The sequence below is a fragment of the Protomyctophum bolini genome (genome assembly GCF_963924005.1).
Source record: "Protomyctophum bolini genome assembly, chromosome: 8".
Classification (NCBI taxonomy): domain Eukaryota; kingdom Metazoa; phylum Chordata; class Actinopteri; order Myctophiformes; family Myctophidae; genus Protomyctophum; species Protomyctophum bolini.
The window spans coordinates 15,326,696-15,345,114 of NC_137869.1; the positions used below are offsets into that span (position 1 = coordinate 15,326,696).

The 18,419-nt window shown below is 40.3% G+C and overlaps 2 protein-coding genes across 3 annotated transcripts; both read left to right on the forward strand.

Moving 5' to 3' along the window:
* Positions 1-104: 104 nt before the first annotated feature.
* LOC308320119 (guanine nucleotide-binding protein G(q) subunit alpha-like) lies at positions 105-3,975 on the forward strand (the record flags this gene model as incomplete). The annotated part of the gene is made up of 8 exons (XM_080770438.1): positions 105-121; positions 387-559; positions 1,062-1,246; positions 1,412-1,566; positions 1,685-1,816; positions 2,139-2,268; positions 2,847-3,000; positions 3,785-3,975. Exons 2-8 carry the CDS (start codon positions 439-441, stop codon positions 3,973-3,975), a joined length of 1,068 nt encoding a protein of 355 aa, XP_080626564.1. The 5' UTR covers positions 105-121; positions 387-438.
* A 1,545-nt stretch (positions 3,976-5,520) lies between these two features.
* On the forward strand, positions 5,521-11,400 carry LOC308319346 (guanine nucleotide-binding protein G(q) subunit alpha-like). Of its 2 annotated transcripts, XM_080769377.1 has the most exons (10): positions 5,521-5,698; positions 6,022-6,113; positions 7,059-7,133; positions 7,264-7,399; positions 8,141-8,325; positions 8,841-8,995; positions 9,073-9,201; positions 9,596-9,725; positions 10,337-10,490; positions 11,119-11,400. In XM_080769377.1, the coding sequence occupies exons 4-10, from the start codon at positions 7,279-7,281 to the stop codon at positions 11,307-11,309; spliced, it is 1,065 nt and encodes a 354-aa protein (XP_080625503.1). In that variant the 5' UTR covers positions 5,521-5,698; positions 6,022-6,113; positions 7,059-7,133; positions 7,264-7,278; the 3' UTR covers positions 11,310-11,400. The 2 variants fall into 2 exon arrangements, with proteins under 2 accessions (XP_080625503.1, XP_080625504.1); XM_080769378.1 differs by lacking the exon at positions 6,022-6,113.
* The last annotated feature ends 7,019 nt before the right edge of the window (positions 11,401-18,419 follow it).

The following is an 18,419-nucleotide window of genomic DNA, read 5'->3' on the forward strand; positions in this document are numbered from 1 at the left end:
CAGAAGTAGGGGGTGGGTTATAATAATAATAGAAGAAGCAGTGGAAAGATGGACAGAGGAAGGTATTTGTACTGCTGAATCAGCCAATATTTCACACAAGACCTGAACTCAGCTATCAGGGGTAAGGACTTGTTACTTCACAATCTACTTGTTGCACAGTGTGATTACAAGTTCAATCTAGAATAAAGGCAATATGTAACCATATCATTTACTTTGATTGTCATGGTCGGTCAGTGAACACTTTTTATTTTGAGGAAAATATTATAAGCGTAGAAAAGTGATATATATAGCCTATATGCAATTTAATTTAAGATATTGATGTGTTTATTCAATATGGGTACATTATTGAATAAGTGTATTTGTGTCATATCCTGTGCACTTTGCAGGAATTAAGGGCTAGCCTATATCCAAAAGTGAGGCTCATCGAGTGTTGGGTCCATGGCTGTCTGCTGTCTCAGTGAGGAGGATAAAGAGGCTCGTCGAATCAATAAGGAGATAGAGAGACAGCTCAGTCGGGACAAAAATAATTCCCTAAAAGAATACAAGCTCCTTTTCCTTGGTATAAGACTGACCAAATAAACCATACTGTATGTGTATTGTACAAATGTAGTGAACCGAGATGTAGGCACTTGATATACATTTGTCAAAACCATAAGTAGGCCTACTGTAATTGCAGTAGTTAAAACATTTCAAAAAAATAATTTACAATTAGGCATTTAGCAGACACTCTAAATCCAGAGCGATTTACAGTAGGCAAGATAAACACAAGGTATTACATCAAATGCATAGAAATAGTAATCTAGACTGTATCTAAAATTATATTCTAAAATAATCTTGTTTTGAAATTATAGATTATACAACTATAGGATGCCAATGAACCAGGCCTACATATGTCTATACCAGCTAGACCGATGCCATTGGGGAAATGTTAAGACATTTTTGCAACATTTTTTTTTTTTTTTAATGAAATAGCATTCACAAAAGAAAACTTGAAATACAAATGAACCTAGACACTGAACTATACCACTTTGGACAGCATATTTATGTTTGTCACTTTTTAGGGACTGGTGAGAGTGGGAAGAGCACATTTCTAAAACAAATGAGAATCATTCATGGTTCTGGATACTCTGAGGAGGACAGGAAATGCTTCACCAAGCTGATCTATCAGAACATCTTCACAGCAATGCAGTCTATAATTCATGCTATGACGACACTACAGATCCCGTACACGTATGAACGCAACAAGGTACAGTAATGGTTTTATTTCAGTTTAGGCATACAACAAACATAATATACATACATACATACATACAACCCATTTTAACCAAATACATACATACATACACAGTATATGGCATTATGGATGGAATTATGAATTATGATGATGTCTTCTCTGCTTCTGCTTGTTCAGGCCTATGCCAGTTCAGTCAGTGAGGTAGATGTGGAGAAGGTCACAACATTTATGAATCCATATGTTGAAGCCATCAAGAGCCTATGGACTGACCCTGGGATCCAGCAATGCTACAGTCGGAAGAGAGAATACCAGATCTCAGACTCAGCCAGATAGTGGGTGGACACAGAGAGAGACCAAAACAACTGTCTCAGACTTTGTCAACAATTGTATTACTTACCACTGATTCTGAGGGTTCTTCCTTCTTTCTGTCCCCTCTTCATGTGTGTACAGCTATCTCAATACCCTTGACCGCATCACTGATTCTGCATATGTGCCAACACAGCAGGATGTCCTGAGGGCCAGGGTTCCCACCTCAGGTATCATGGAGTACTGTTTTGCCCTCAGACAGGGCTGCATCTTCAGGTGAGCTCAATTGAATTGCATAGTATTGAATGTAACTTAGTTATAACTATAACTATTAGTATAGTGTGCACCTCGGGGCACAGATCTCCGCTAGGCCTGTTCGAATTCTCAGGGCTGTGTCAGTCATGGGGTGCAGTCCTCAAGACACGCAGAAGCCATGGGGGGGGGGGGATAAAGTTTGTATGACAGACAAATCTGCCCTGGCTGTATGGGCAGAAGTGAACGTGATTGTGGAGGTGCGTTGTGCGTTCCAGCGAGGATAACCTCATTGGAACGCACAACGTGCCTTGGATGTCGCTATGTCCTAACCCTGTATTTCTAGGATGGTAGATGTCGGTGGTCAGCGTTCGGAGAGGAGAAAGTGGATCCATTGTTTTGATAAAGTTACCTCTATCATGTTCCTGGTAGCCCTCAGCGAGTATGACCAGGTCCTTGTTGAATCTGTCAATGAGGTAATGAGACTGTTGTGTACTGATATTGTTTGTGTACAAGGCAGCTTAAAAGCCCTTCTCAACACTCTCCTGGCTCTCAGTCTATTTTCTATACGGCCCAACAAAGTATGGCAGCACATTATTCCTTAATTTCCTTTATACACTGTGATTCAGCGAAGACCCGCTGAGATTGGCCAGTATAGTCACTGCTATTGGCAGTTCTTCCTTGTTCTTCCTGTTGCCCAACATCTTCCTTGCATCTTTCCAACTATGCCTAACACTAATTGGGGTAAAAATATATAAAGAATAGTACTCTTGGGGTGGGATTTGAACCTCTAATCTTGGGAACATGAAACGAATGTGAGCATTCTACAAAGTTTGCATGGTTGATCATGGTTTTCTGTGTGTGTGTGTGTGTGTGTGTGTGTGTGTGTGTGTGTGTGTGTGTGTGTGTGTGTGTGTGTGTGTGTGTGTGTGTGTGTGTGTGTGTGTGTGTGTGTGTGTGTGTGTGTGTGTGTGTGTGTGTGTGTGTGTGTGTGTGTGTGTGTGTGTGTGTGTGCGTGTGCGTGTGTGTGTGTGTGCGTGCATATTCACTACAGAATCGAATGGAGGAAAGTAAAGCCTTGTTCCAGACAATAACAACCTATTTTCAGTTTCATAAGATCGCTGTCATCTTGTTTCTGAATAAGATAGACTTACTGGAGGAAAAGATCATGTTTTCACATTTGATGGACTACTTCCCTGAATATGATGGTGAGATATGGCCACAACATGTCACTCTAATTAGCAGGAACTTTCTTATGAATAGATAAGCATGTTATGGTCTAGTCTCCACCAGGCCGAAGGCTTGGGGAGAGAGTATGTTTTGCACTCCGTCCGTGTGTCCGTCTGTCCGTCCGTCCGTCCGTCCATCTGTTATCTGCTAATCTCCGGCACCGTTCACCCGGCCGATGCCATACTTTGCACACACACTCCCTAGATGCCAACGATGAACCTCTGCCCCAAATTTTCCAGAACATCCTGTTATAGCGCCACCAGGAGGCCGACTTTAAAACCCATTGTTTTATATTATTACTCCTCCATATTTTGTCCAAAAATCCAGCAAATCGTTACACAGTATCTCTATAGTCATGTGCTCAAGTCAGATCTGTCCGATATTTCATATTCCATCCTGATTGGCTAACATTGGCTCTCAAAATTTGCAGGATTGGCCCGTTTTGAACAAAAAGCCTCAAATCATGAACGCTGCCTGCAATTTACGTGAAATCTTTCACATGCTTTCCTAGTAACTAGGCTGAGGAATATATCCCACCCTTTTCACATTGGCCTGTTATTAATTATGTATTAAAAATGTATTATATCTTTTCTGTTGTGATAAATATATTTTAATTTAAATGTATTGCTATTTGTATTGTTGGCCTACTGTTTGTAAGTCTCTGTACCCCTGGTGTGTACAGCAACAATGTATCAATCTATTTTAATTGAAGCTATTTATAAGCATTGAATTCACATGCAGTGCCATGTCTCTTTTTACCAGGTCCCCAACAGGATGCCCAGGCAGCAAGAGAATTCATATTGAATATGTTTTTAGATCTGAATCCAGATCAGAGAAAAGTAATGTACTCACACTTCACCTGTGCCACAGACACAGATAACATTAGGTTTGTCTTCCTCGCTGTCAAACACTACATCTTGCAGATCAACCTAGAGGATAACAACCTTTTATAAGTGCATTTATTGGCAGCCTCATTGGTCAGAAGTGAAAGTGATTTTGGTGGTGCCCTCATAGAGCCCCCTCATTATTCGATTCCAGTTTGGTGTTTGAATTTAATTTAAATATGGTGCTTTTTAGTAATAACTAGGCCCCTCCCACTACTTTCGTAAGCCAATTACACGCAAACAGCATGGACCACATTCTTCCTTGTTTACAGAGTGAGGCTTCCTTCCCTGTTTACATTTTCTGGTGAGGCTGTCGGCCAGTTGCAGATAGTGTGAATGGTGAATGCTCAAAGCTTTCAAAATGATTACATTGTGAAACCATTCTGTTTATACAGTACCAGAATTCTGTGTGTATTTTTTTAATCTAGGTATAAGTTACTATGCAGGGTGGTGGCAGTCATCATTAGGCCTGACTTGTTACTCATAAACATGTCTTTTAGTTGATTTAATTTATAGTATTTTTTATGTTTGTATTAGCTCATGTTGTCATAACTTTTGAAGATACTTTATTTTAAGCAGTATATTATTGGTTAAAGCTGTTGTGGACTAGGGACCAGTTTATTGTAACTGCATGTGACAAGTTTGGTTGAATCAATCAAATTAACGAAATTTGGGAATGTGAAGAATACTGTGTTGATTTTGAATAAGAGATAAGATTGTATCTTAAAGCATTTATTGTCATTTTGTGAACATCTCTGAGCTTATTGGGTTTGGATTCAAGTAACTGAAAAGTCTTTAAAAAACAGAGAAAGTAAAGAAACCCTACCGGCATTACTTTTACTGTTTATTTATATATTAATAAAGACTGACACAGAGAGAAACAACCAAATCAAGTCTTTCTCCTTTTTATTCAGGTTGACCTGCAAATAATCACATACAAATTGTATGACTCTAAAAGATTGTATAATTATGTGCAGATAGACATGATAGAGATAGACAGATAGATCAGTATGATATTTTTTTTGCACATTACTCTATAGATGTGTTCCAAATGTGTAGGAGTAAATAACTGAAAATGTTGTTAGGTACAGTGTGGCCTTTATTTTATATTTTTTATGGAGGGACAGACAGTAGGCTGACAGGAGAGAGATGGGGGGGGGAAGCAAGGGGCCAGTGAGGCTTTCCAACGTTGAAGCACGAGGCCCAGCAATGCTCTATGGGGGGAAGACATGCAGTAAAGGCCGTCGGGATCGGGAGTCGAACCCACGGCACACTGCCAGACTGGATTACCAGCCAAGGTGCCTGGACCACTGAGCCACGGCCCAGGCAAGCTTTACCTTTATAGTGCCTTTTAAAGTGGGTTGGAAGCTTGGCAGAAGACCCTGCACAATAGAATGCTAACTGCAAGCTACAAATTCAAACGATGCTATTTAACAATTAATGTTCTTGGCATTATGTTTTAATATCCATTCTTTACTCTGCTCCACTGTCTTGGCTCTACAAGTACAAACACGACTGCCCCACCCTCTACCTTTCCCATCAGAGCACAACCCTCATCATGCAGACAGCAAGTCACATGGTCAACTTCATTGTATTTCCTCGTATATGCAGCTCAGAAGCAGCTAGGGAGTGGGATACATGGGATAGGGTCTGTCAGTCTGATAGAAGGGACAAGACAAATGTGAGCACTGGAAATATGAACAGAGGGACCTTTCATTTCCATTCAGTGTATGTGTTTTTGTACTGCTGCCCAATATCTCCCATCAACACTTGAACTCAGCTATCATCAGGGGTAAGGACTTGTTACTTCTTCATATACTGTTTGGCACAGTGATATAAGTTGTTCAATCTTAGTTATTTATAATTTTTCCTGAATTAAGCAATATTACGCTGCACGAGCGCCTTGTTCCTCACCATATAACAACTGCCGTGGCAATATGATATAATAACAAGGGTAATAAAGTACACCCTCGTCCCTCGGGTGTAATATTGTCATTGTACACAGTACAGTTCTTAATCAAATAAAACACACAATGAAAAATGCATTGATATGGTGGGACAATTTGCTCTCAAAATAACCTTGTGTGTTATCTCTGTTTCCATGGAAATACACAGGATCTGATGGACACATCACTATAGCACTGTTTACTCAGCCAGTTCAGAGTCCAGACCCATTGAGATGGACAGATGGCTCTGGTCCAGCCAATGTGAGCAAATGAGCTAAAACGAACATCAGAGCTTTATAGCTTTGGACGACTGACAGACTGGTTAGTCCCGTCTGTGCTGGAAGTTCACTGTGTGTATTTGTTTCCACTGATTGTATTACAGCTGCTGTTACAGAGCCACACAACACTCATACAGTTATGATCCAAATATCTCAAATGACTCAACTCATGATGTAAACACTAGCTAGCTACAGTGAATACACATCAAGGAGTCTGTCTGTCTGTCTGTCTGTCTGTCTGTCTGTCTGTCTGTGGTGTCCTTTAAGGTGGGTTCCATACCCTTCATGCCTTCGATGACACTGCAAAGAATGACCGGTACATTAAAACCATCAGTGTCTACTCTGTACTAGATTATATGATTTCTTTAGATGTTGTAGGTACATTAAAACCATCAGTGTCTACTCTGTACTAGATTATATGATTTCTTTAGATGTTGTAGTGTATATCTTTTTCACGATATAACCACAGACTTTCACATTTCAGACAAGACATCACATCAAATAATTAACAGGATTAACAGACTAAAGACTTCTAATGTGCATAATATACTGTAGGTACCCTCACAAAAACATGCAGTAATCCTGGTCACTAAACTGCCTCCCCCTGGCCAGCCGGGGCGCCTGATGGAGGGGAAAGGAACTGGTTGGAATAACGTGTTCCTTCCACGCGCTATGTCCAACCAGGGAAACTCCCCCCTGTCAGGTGTAAAGGAGCAACTTGGACACTCAGGCATGAAGGAAGCATGAGTTCAAGTCTGTTGCTCTCCCCTTGTCCCCCATATATGGGGACTAGGTTGGTGGAGGGTGTGTAGAGCCCAGGATCACATTAGATGATTGACACAGGGGTGAAAAATGGGTTACAAAATCGTGGGATAAAAAATATATTAAAATATATATATATACTGTATATGTATTTTGCTGCCCACAGAACTAGCGAGGCTTCTGTAAAGGTCCAGTGAATGGGCGCTGAGATATGCACTAATCTACGGCACACTTTTTACAGGCAAGCCTCTTTTTTACCATTCTATAGTGGCCCACCCCCTGATTTAATAACATATTGTTGTATTTATTCAATATGGGTACATTATTTCATGTTTATTTCAATATTTCTAGTTGGTCTGTGTACTTTGCAGGAAGGATCCAGGTTCATGAGTGTTGGTTCCATGGCTGCCTGCTGTTTCAGAAAGAAGGATGAAGAGAAATTGGAGAGACAGCTCCTTCTTCGGGATAAAAGGAGAGCTCGAGCTGAAACAAAGATACTTTTGCTTGGTATAAGACATATCAAATGAACCATTATGGTACAATATCGTATACATTGAGGAATGTACTGTAGGCTATGCAGTTTGTTTATGAGCTAGGATATACAGTACCACTTAACATGAATCCAAACCATTTATTATTGTTCAGTGGGCTTTCTTTTAGTTTAGCATTTTCTGTTAGTGATATATATATTGCCACTGCCATAACAAGCCATGTGATTACCATTAGATGTAGGCTAGATGAAACATATAGGTTTAACAAATGAAATATGTTTGGTGCTTTATGCCCCATTATTAGGTTTAGAATAAATCATCCACTCAGGCACATTGCTAATTTACACACTACACACTCACCAAACTATGGTTACAGTGACTCCCCAGTTCAAACATATATGACCAGAACCAGCTAATAATGCTTTTCTCAGGACAAGATTAGAATTGAATAGTGCCCAATTCTTTTAAAATGTACTATAGAATATTGATACTAAATGTATGACTCTGCCCTCTACTCAGTAATTATACACAAAGTTATGGACTGGCTATTTGCCATTTACTGGTAGGGAACTAACTCGTATTCAGGCTATTGACAGATACAAAGGTGCATACAGTCATTAGTAAGAGGCAGACTTTTAAAAATGAATAATGAAAAGGAATGACAAATTGAAATCCCAATGCAACACAAATAGACACTGCATGGGACTATATCACTTTGCACAGTATTGTACTATATGTGTAATTTGTCACTTCTTAGGGACTGGTGAGAGTGGGAAGAGCACATTTCTCAAACAAATGAGAATAATTCATGGTTCTGCATACTCTGAGGAGGACAGGAAATGCTTCACCAAGCTGATCTATCAGAACATCTTCACAGCAATGCAGTCTATAATTCATGCTATGACCACACTACAGATCCCGTACACGTATGAACGCAGTAAGGTATACCATGCAGTGATGGTGTCTGCTTTCACTTTATTTCACTATTCCCATGTTTTGCACAACAAACAGGTATGCTGGCATGCAACTTCTACTAGACATGATATTGTTCATTACATTGTTACAATTTTGTATTTACAATTCAGGCATTTAGCCATTGCTGGGTCTGGAACCTGAATACGCTGGTCAATGCTTTGCACAGCATTGTCAGCACAATAACCCCAACAATGGCAGGCAAGCTCATAATGCACTGCAAGGCATCATATGTTTCTGCTTATATGTTTAACCCCATATTATACCTTTCAAGACAGGAACCCCTTTTGGAGAAGTGTACAGACTACAGTATAGTGCGCACGCATGTGTGTGTGTGTGTGTGTGTGTGTGTGTGTGTGTGTGTGTGTGTGTGTGTGTGTGTGTGTGTGTGTGTGTGTGTGTGTTTGTGTTGGATACAAGATATACATGTATATATACATGGATGGATTGTTAATGTGATGTATATCTTCTCTGCTTCTGCTCAGGCCTATGCCAGTTCAGTCAGTGAGGTAGATGTGGAGAAGGTCACAACATTTATGAATCCATATGTTGAAGCCATCAAGAGCCTATGGACTGACCCTGGAATCCAGCAATGCTACAGTCGGAAGAGAGAATACCAGATCTCAGACTCAGCCAGATAGTGAGTGGACACAGACAGAGACCAAATCAACTGTCTCAGAGTTGCCAAATATACCACTGATTCTTCCTTCTGTACAGTTATCTCGATGACCTTGACCGCATCACTGATTCTGCGTATGTGCCAACACAGCAGGATGTCCTGAGGGTGAGGGTTCCCACCACAGGCATTACGGAGTGCCGTTTTGAGCTGGATAAATGCATCTTCAGGTGGGCCCATTCAAATTGTGAATTTATTCTGTTTTGTCTATTTTATTAGTAATTAGAATATGGTGCATGTGTATAATGGTGCTATAGCAACAACAATATTACTTACAAAAGAAAAATACAGGTTACTGAGGCAACTGGATTAACTGCCATGAAATACCATTCATCAACAATGCAATAGGTAAATTCAGCTTAATTTGAATATTCACGTTTTGGGGTTATTTTTGATATGCCTTAGCAGTGTAGTGTGAGTGTCTTTTCAGAATTGGGACAATGTTAGATAATACATGAATAGTACATGATACATGATAGTAGCCTACATGAATACATTCCAATTTTATTCACAAGGTATTGTAGATGCTGGCTATTTGTTCCTGTCCTTCGCATGTATTTCCAGGATGGTAGATGTTGGTGGTCAGCGCTCGGAGAGGAGGAAGTGGATGCACTGTTTTGAGGAGGTTAGAGCTGTCATGTTCCTGGTAGCCCTCAGCGAGTATGACCAGGTTCTTCCTGAGACTGTCAATGAGGTAACACTCAGGCTGTAGTCAGCATCACAGAGTCAAATATGCAGAAGCTGAAACAATATGAACATATCACTGAACTGAACAGATGCAGACTCCAGTCCACAGCATGCTCAAGCTGCTGAACTGCATTCTGATTGTAATCTAATTGGAAACACTTTCAACGGTCAAACAGGTCAAGGTTCAAATTCAAGATGTAATCTTCCAAATGGATTTGAACTTTGAGCACAGCAGCAATGGAGCCAACCACAGGCATCCATGTCTGTGATGCCAAAGTATAGCGCAGTAATGGCTCAGCCTCATCTTTAAATTCAGTCCAGAATCATATTTTGATCTAATTAGTATCTATCCATTTCAAAGAGCACATATATAATTTTGTCATTTGTCCTCCAGTCTTTACTTTGTCTTCAGCTTTTTCTGTCTGTGAGCTTATCTAAATCACATGCACTTGAAGCTGAAACTCTTATGGTAATGTTGTATACGTGTGTGTGTGTGTGTGTGTGTGTGTGTGTGTGTGTGTGTGTGTGTGTGTGTGTGTGTGTGTGTGTGTGTGTGTGTGTGTGTGTGTGTGTGTGTGTGTGTGTGTGTGTGTTTATTTTATTTATTTATTCACACAGAATCGAATGGAGGAAAGCAAAGCCTTATTCAAGACAGTAATATCCTGTAACTGGCTTCAACATTCCAAAACCATCTTGATTCTGAACAAGACAGATTTATTGGAGGAAAAAATCATGCATTCACATTTAGTGGACTACTTCCCTGAATATAATGGTGAGATAACATTTCTAGTAGGGCCACAAAAACTGTAATTGTCTTGGGTCTTTCTAAATTGATGCATTATAAATGTACATGTACATTTACAATTTCAGTCTTGCTGTGTGACCCAATACTTATATGTTCCCATTATAAATGTACAACATTTATTCAAATTCAAACTGTTTTATTATATTTGTCTTTTTGAAGACATTTGTAACAATATATTGAGCACTATTCAATACATTTTAATTTTAATGTTTAATGGTACAGTATTTCTATTGCTTACTAAAACGATTTGTATACCCCTGCACTGGGTATAAGAAAATGTAAAAAAATGATGTACAATTGTATATCTGCAATTTTTTGAATAGCCAACATATAGAAATGCCATTAAACAGGGCATCCATATCACCCCTGTTGCATATCAAACTGGGGGTCCTTGAAATGAAAATGGTTGAAAATCACTACTGTAAAAACCTTCTGTTATGAGGGTCTTTGGCATATATTTTCAAATGGGGGTCTGCAGACTACGATGGACAGTGGCTGTGGTTTAAGATATATATATATATATATATATATATATATATATATATATATTGTTATTGATGCCACTGAGTTCACAACACTGTCTCTTTTTTACCAGGTCCACAACGGGATTCCCAGGCAGCAAGAGAATTCATGTCAAATATGTTTTTAGATCTGAATACAAATAGCAGAAAATACATATACCCTCACTTCACCTGTGCCACTGACACACAGAACATTAGATCGACCTTCTGTGATGTCAGAGACATACTAACGCGATGTGTTTGTCATCAGTATGAACTTCTATGAATAAAAAAAATGACAAAAAGGTGACAGCAAGGTGCAAAGGTTGACCACCTTTAAAGCTTTCAAAGTTGAGAATAGTTAAACTTTTTGAGAAATGCACATAATGTCATATAATAAATAAATAACATAATGTAAGTGCATTTGTTTCTCCTCTTGTTATTTGACATGGCCTTGGAGATATGGGCTCCATTTTTGTCTCATCTTTCTAAAGCCACTATTTGGGGATTTAGGAGTGGGGAAAGGGTGTTCCCCCACTAAAGTTGGTATTTTGGTTACCTGTCTAAATCCCTTAAACACCTCCGTTACCCGTTATATTATGCATACAGTAGGTGTGGTTTGGGTGTTACAATAATTAAACCAAATTTAACCAATCGCCAGTATTGGCTTTAAGAGATCCCTTTAAAAAAAGAACACTCTGATCTTGCTCATTGTTGGTTGATCGATTAATGGAGCAGCAGAGCCTGGCTGTATACAGTACTTTGTTGTACAATCATGGAGTAGCCGCAAGAAGCTCTCACAAAAAACAAAAAAAAACAAAGATCTTTCGTTATTCACAAATCACAATCGACGCTTAAAGTTTGAAATAATTGTGATATCGATTTGAAGTCATATTCATTCAACCTTTATTTAAAATTCTCTGGGAGACGCTCATTAACAATGATGCCGAGATTACACACATAATATGTGTCTATATTATAGACGTAATAAACGTAAGAACAAAGGAAAACAATAATATTGAACCCAAATGGCTCAGCCTCTTGCCTTACTGTATAGCCAGGAAAGAGTATTATTCATTATACAATGAGCCTTGATATGGAATGGCATTCAGTGTCAAGTCTTCACTCGACACGGCTTCACTCTCCCTGGTTCAATTGGGACCCTATAGCCAAAGCTCACGTATCTTGTCCCCAGTATGGTAATTCGACTGATGGGAAACCATTGTAGACCTATAGGGCCCACCTCTATCTGAGCTCAGAAACTGTAGGCCTTCAGCGTCACTACGGCAGGAGAGTTAACCATGCAGTATTCAGCTTGGGGCACGTACAGTCTGTACTCTCATCACTGTCAACAGCCCAGAGCACTATGCCGGCCTGTGAATGCCATATCACCAAACCACTTAGTCGTCCAAATTAAGTGTCACGTCGGTACATACAGCTTGGTTTTATTTCACCAGTGACCATCCAGCTGTCAGTACCAACTCTACCAGCCTAAGGCCCGTCATATAAGAGAGACTCGCAAGGCCATGAGTCACAGTCACAGACTTTTGTCATTCATTGTACAGTCTAGGACGTCTTGTATTTCTATGTATTGTTCCCTGGTCTAGTTTTCATGGTTCTATGTTTGTTTGCTCCAGCTGTGTCTCATTTTGTAATCAACCCTCATCAGTCTTGTTCCCCAGTCCAGTCCTGGTTGAGTCATTGTATCCTGTCACCTGTTTCAGTCTGTTTTAAGTTGTTCATGTTCACCTGTCTTCTGAATTAAAACACCAATTCATGGTTTTGAACACTACATGCCTGGCTGGCCTGCGTTTGGACAGCACCCACCTACCACACAGGCTGCCATTCACCTAAGCTGTATGGTTCTTTGACTGCAGTACGAGCTCTATGAGCAAATGGATTGTTGGTGCTACAGCTGGCTGGTCGACTGTTGGGGGAAATGGTTTGATACACTGGCTGTTACTTGGAGGGGATACTACTGAAGCACATACTACTGAAGCACATGCTAGTTTGATTGTGATGTCCTGGTTGTGCAAGTTTCCAGTGTCACTCCTACGGTAGAAGTCCTGGTCGTGATGGCTCCAATATCTCCTGGTCATGCAAGTATTGACTGTCCTATATATGTCACTTCAGTCCCATTGTCAATCCCTGTTCGTGTGTGTGTGTGTGTGTGTGTGTGTGTGTGTGTGTGTGTGTGTGTGTGTGTGTGTGTGTGTGTGTGTGTGTGTGTGTGTGTGTGTGTGTGTGTGTGTGTGTGTGTGTGTGTGTGTGTGTGTGTGTGTGTGTGTGTGTGTGTGTGTGTGGCATGTCGGCCTTCCTCAGCCGCAGTGTTTCAAACCGGAGTTTGAAACCCTGTGGAAGGCGACAAGTCGAAACTATATATACTCAAGAGAGTGCGGATATTCCTTTTTTCAATCCTTGTTTTCCACAAATCTCACATTGGGTCAGCACTCATGTGCTAAAAACAAACAGTAGAGCAGTTTTTTGTCTTGGGTCATCTCTGTAAATTACGTTTTCATCCAAGTCATCCCTGAATGACATTGTTACTTTATAGAACCTTATATTTATGTCATATTACATACATAAATATGTAAATCTTTCCCCCTAAGATACAGTGTGTGTCACAAGAAAAACGTGAGAATATAGTAGTTTCCTTTACGACAGATTGAAAATAACTTTATACTTGACATTTATCCACTTGAACCCTGCAGCAACTCTATTCTGGGAGGAAGATTCACCAACAATAACATATCTACAACCTATGAGCTTGTAGATCGTCTATTTTTGGCAAGGAGGTTTGGTCATCGGGTCTTACTAAGTACAGAGGGGTTTTAAGTGGTTAAACTGAAGTGATATGGATGAATTCCAATTATTATCAAAGTCTTCTGCGGGCGGCACCCCTGGATGGACTTGCATCAGGGCACCCTAAAGGGACTCGGAGAACCACTGCAGTATAGAGGGATAGATGGTTATGGATCATTCCATTCATTGAAAATAGGCTACAGTATTATTTATGGATGGATGATTATGGATATCGTGAATTGATGCCTCCCAATCTGTGCAGCCGAATGGCTGATGGTAGGAATAGAATGATGGGGACGTTGGGTGAATCATCATGTGACACAGTCACTGGGATGCAGGGTTGGAAGGGCCACATCGTGACTTATAACAATTTGTTCTCCCTCAGAAAAGTGCTCATGTCTGGCTGTGCAGTTTCCAAGAAGTGATGCTTGACACAGTGTTACCATAGATACCTCCTCCGAGGACTTCCTTTCCACACCTCCCCCTCACTCGCTTCCCTGCCATGCGTGGCGTCGTGTTATATTGGTTGACAGTCATTCAAGATTTTTTTTATAGAGTTCTATTTGTTACATGCTCGTACGCGCAGACGTTGGTGCGGGCTGTGCGGCATACTCTGTCTATATCATATTGTTGCTGTCAGGTGGAAACCTTGCATGTCTAAACCTTTACTTTTCAGGAAATGGGAAAAATAACCATGTTCCATTTTCCTTGGTTGAATATTTATTAAATCCACAGATACAGTACAGTAGACCTTTTGTTTTAAGCACATGTTTATTCATTTTCTTATTTGACAAAAATATTCATACAACAATTATTCATATTTGTAGTACATAGTAGTACATATATTGAAATCAAATATTTAAAGAAATAACAATAATCAATACTATATGCACTGCCACATAAATGTTTGAAGAAATGTATTTCCTGTCCTGGTATGAGTATTGAAAGAAAATTAAACGTAACAGGGTTATAAGGTAATATATTAAATATGGTTGAATATTTAATCCTGAAATGTTGTTGTTTTGTATAGTTGAATATGGTCATTTATTTTCTCTTGGCAAAGTTTGCTCATTTGTCAGCTGTGTGACAAAACCATGTCAACAATTGTTCCCCAAAGCTGGGGAACCTGTAGCTCTCTCTGGTCCATAGCTCTAATGCGCGCATTAGAGCTATGTTACTCTCAACTTCCGCCGCTCGCATGAATGCAGACCAGCCTCTACTCTTTGGCGTAAATAAAAAGAACGTTTTTGCTACTCACCAAAACAAAGGCGAGTTATGTCATTAGAAAGCCTACTTTCCTTAGTGGACGCACTCTGAGCCCCCCACCACACGTATAAACTGTACTTTTTGGCCAAATTTTGTTTCCACCGGGAAAAAAATATTTTTAGTTACTCCGCTGCGCCCTCTACTGATATTGCGCAGAGAACTGCCTCATAGAGAATATTTTTCCTCCGGTGAAAACAAATCCCTTTCTGGCCAAAAAGTACCGTTTATACGTGTGGTGGGGCTCAGAGTGCGTCCACTAAGGAAAGTAGGCTTTCTAATGACACAACCCGCCTTTATTTTGGTGAGTAGAAAAAACGTTCTTTTTATTTACGCCAAAGAGGAGAGGCTGGTCTGATTTCGATTTGAGATTTAAAACGGAAAGTCCCATAGCCTTACTGCGCAGGGCAGAATCGTAGAAGCAGTAGAAGGCTATGGACCAGAGCTAGGGAACCTGCTGTGGCCTCCTGACTAGAACATTGGGTGAGGAATATACCCGTAGGCTACTTTTCCCCTTTTTGAGCAATGCATTGCCTTTTTATTTTCTGACTTTATGGATTACTTGATTTTCGGAAAATAGATGATCTACAATTTTGTATTTGATTACTTTTGGATTACCTTTGGAATTTTTTTATACATTGAAAGGAACTTTGCGTTGCAGAACTTTTGAAATCTATTGTTCAATTTAAGTGTGTCATGGGGCAGCCCGTGCCCTATAGACTAAAGAGGAACAAACAGACATACACTATACTACACAGCTGCTTCCATTTAACAGCAAGCCGGTTGGGAGGACTGTGTGTTGCATGTTGATATTTTATTATTTGTACAAACATAAATTATAAAAGGACACAAAGATGGTGCATGGGTTTTAACAGAATTTCTGTTGATTGGGAATTGTGTGGCACCTGGCTCTCCTGCAGTACTGCCCGGTGATCCTCTTGATTGAGTGGGGGAAGGTACCAAGTGCTATAGAGCAGGAGGGGTGTCTGTCTTATGTCTTGTGTTATATGTTCTTATGTTAATGATGTGGCGCCGGAAATGTTTTCATGTATTTGGAATAGGTTTAGTAAAACCGTATATAATTGTGTAAATCAACTCATGGGCCATAGTTTGCCTTATTGGAGTTAAGTGGTTACCAATTAGTTATGTGTCTTGGTATGGTCTCACCCAGTATAAAAGGGAGGCTGCAGGATGCTGAGGTTCAGTAGTGGCTTGGGCAACAAGCAGGTAACACCCAGGGAGAGCTGCTAGGGGTCCCTTTTTGAGTTTCTTACGTTCTGGGGTTTTGTTTCCAAATTTGCTTTCAAGCTAGGTTTCATCTGGGGTTTTTTTGTTTGTTAGGCCTTCCACTGTTTTGGTATTGCTGGATTCTGTCACTTTTTGGAGCCTTGCGGCCACTCGGCCAACTTTACAAAGTGAAATCTATTGTTCATTGAAGTGAATACTTTTAGTTTAAGTTGAAATCAGATAGAAAAATATTGCAATTTTTCGTCTGCGATACAGTATAAAGCATTATTGGCGCAGGTACAGGACCGTTATTTAATATAACTCGGATATAATAATACAAAAAATTGCAAATCTACAAGCTCACAGTGCGTCATAAGCTTGTAATTTAGCTATTTTTTGCTTCTTTTGCATGACAATGTCTTACAGTAAGACCAATTTTGAGGGTATTCTCTCGTAAATGAAAGCCGTTAACAATAACAAAAGGGCAAAATACCCTGCTCCCCGTGGCCCCTTCCCTCCACACAGTTTCTCGTTTTCCTCTCTCTCTCTCTTCTGCCTGCTTCTCCTACCCGCTCTGCCCTGGATACGTGCTGGCTCTCACTGCTGATTGCCAGTGGGTGGTGGTGGAGTCAGCAGCTTAGGGGGGGCATTGGCAGGTACAACTGCCCACCCACTGGCTGATGACTGGCAGTGACGAAAGAGCACCTTGGAGACCGGGTAGAGAGGTCAGGCTGTTACCGTGTTGTTGGAGCTGCCTGTGGGGAACACATAATCTTATTAGTTTCAGAGGAGAAAGGTGGAAACAACGTCTGCAGATTGCCGCGGGTGCGCCCGCATTGGAAATGCTGAGGGCCAGTTAGTGTTTCATGGTTTAGATGGTGGGCAAGGTAACGTTTCGTTTTCCATTTCTCACAAGTGAAAAGCAACAGGGCCTTTGAGATAAAGACTTACACTGTACTTATGATACTCCGTTTGAGGAGGCTGAGTTTGTGACCAGACAGACACTCTGGGGATTTAACCACCTACTTAGTTGACCAGATTCCAAAGGGCTCTATATAGGCTCTGTCCTGTTTTAGCTCTTCACTGAAAATAGACAATCCTATTTTCCCTGAATGTAAGCCCCAGAATAGCGAAGCTAATTCACATGGTTTTAAGGGGATGTTTCCAAACCTTGGCTGTTGCTCTCTTTTTCTACAGTATCATCTGTCTGTCTCCCTTTTAGTAATTACTAGTCCTAAACATCTGGCTGGATTGCACTGGAATTTGTCATGTAGAAACTCTCAGTAGATTTGTAAACACACACACACACACACACACACACACACACACACACACACACACACACACACACACACCAATTATGTGTGATTGGTGCCCTATCATGTGAGGGTTGGTAGAGTGGAGCACCTGACCTGATCAACATGCTTGTTTGATTTGTTTTTGGGCCTTCAGTGCCTACATGAATGTGCTGGAGAGTTAACACAGAAAGGCATATTGTGAGGGAAAAGGAGAGGAGACGGGGAGACAAATATAGCCGGGTGAAAAATAGCCTGAGTATGAAACATAATTAGACGGAGAGACGGCGTATATGGAGACTAGTAAAAGAATGACAGAATAGCCATGTTTCTTATAGCTTAGGTATGGATATTAATATTGACTCTGTGCTTTGTTGTGATATTGTGCAATTTTGGTATTTGGAGAGAGAGAGAGAGGGACAGAGAGAGATATTTGGGGGGGGGGGGGGGGTGTGTGCATGCCACTGTGTGCGTGTGTGTGTACTCATGCACACATGTTTGCATATGTTACACATATGTAATGAAGAAGGATCCTCACTCAGGTGCAACACATTTATTTTAGTTTTCAGGAATCTGTGAAACAGATTTAGATCACACATCAGTTTACATTCAGTGTCACTCAGTCTGTACTGCGCTGATCTGATCTGAATACTAGCCTGTTTTTAATACAGTACATACAGTAGATATCAATACCATAATTATAACCTTAAAAGTACATTACTCTTTATCTGTATAAATGCATCAATCTAAAGTTATACACCCAAAAACGTTGAACACAGTATTATCAATAAACATATACCTTCAGTTTA

Coding starts and splice junctions, on each gene's coding strand:
- LOC308319346 (XM_080769377.1), top strand. CDS start 7,279: ATGAGTGTTGGTTCCATGGCTGCCTGCTGTTTCAGAAAGAAGGATGAA. Junction 9,726..10,336: donor TTCCTGAGACTGTCAATGAG/GTAACACTCAGG, acceptor TTATTCACACAG/AATCGAATGGAGGAAAGCAA. Junction 10,491..11,118: donor CTACTTCCCTGAATATAATG/GTGAGATAACAT, acceptor CTTTTTTACCAG/GTCCACAACGGGATTCCCAG.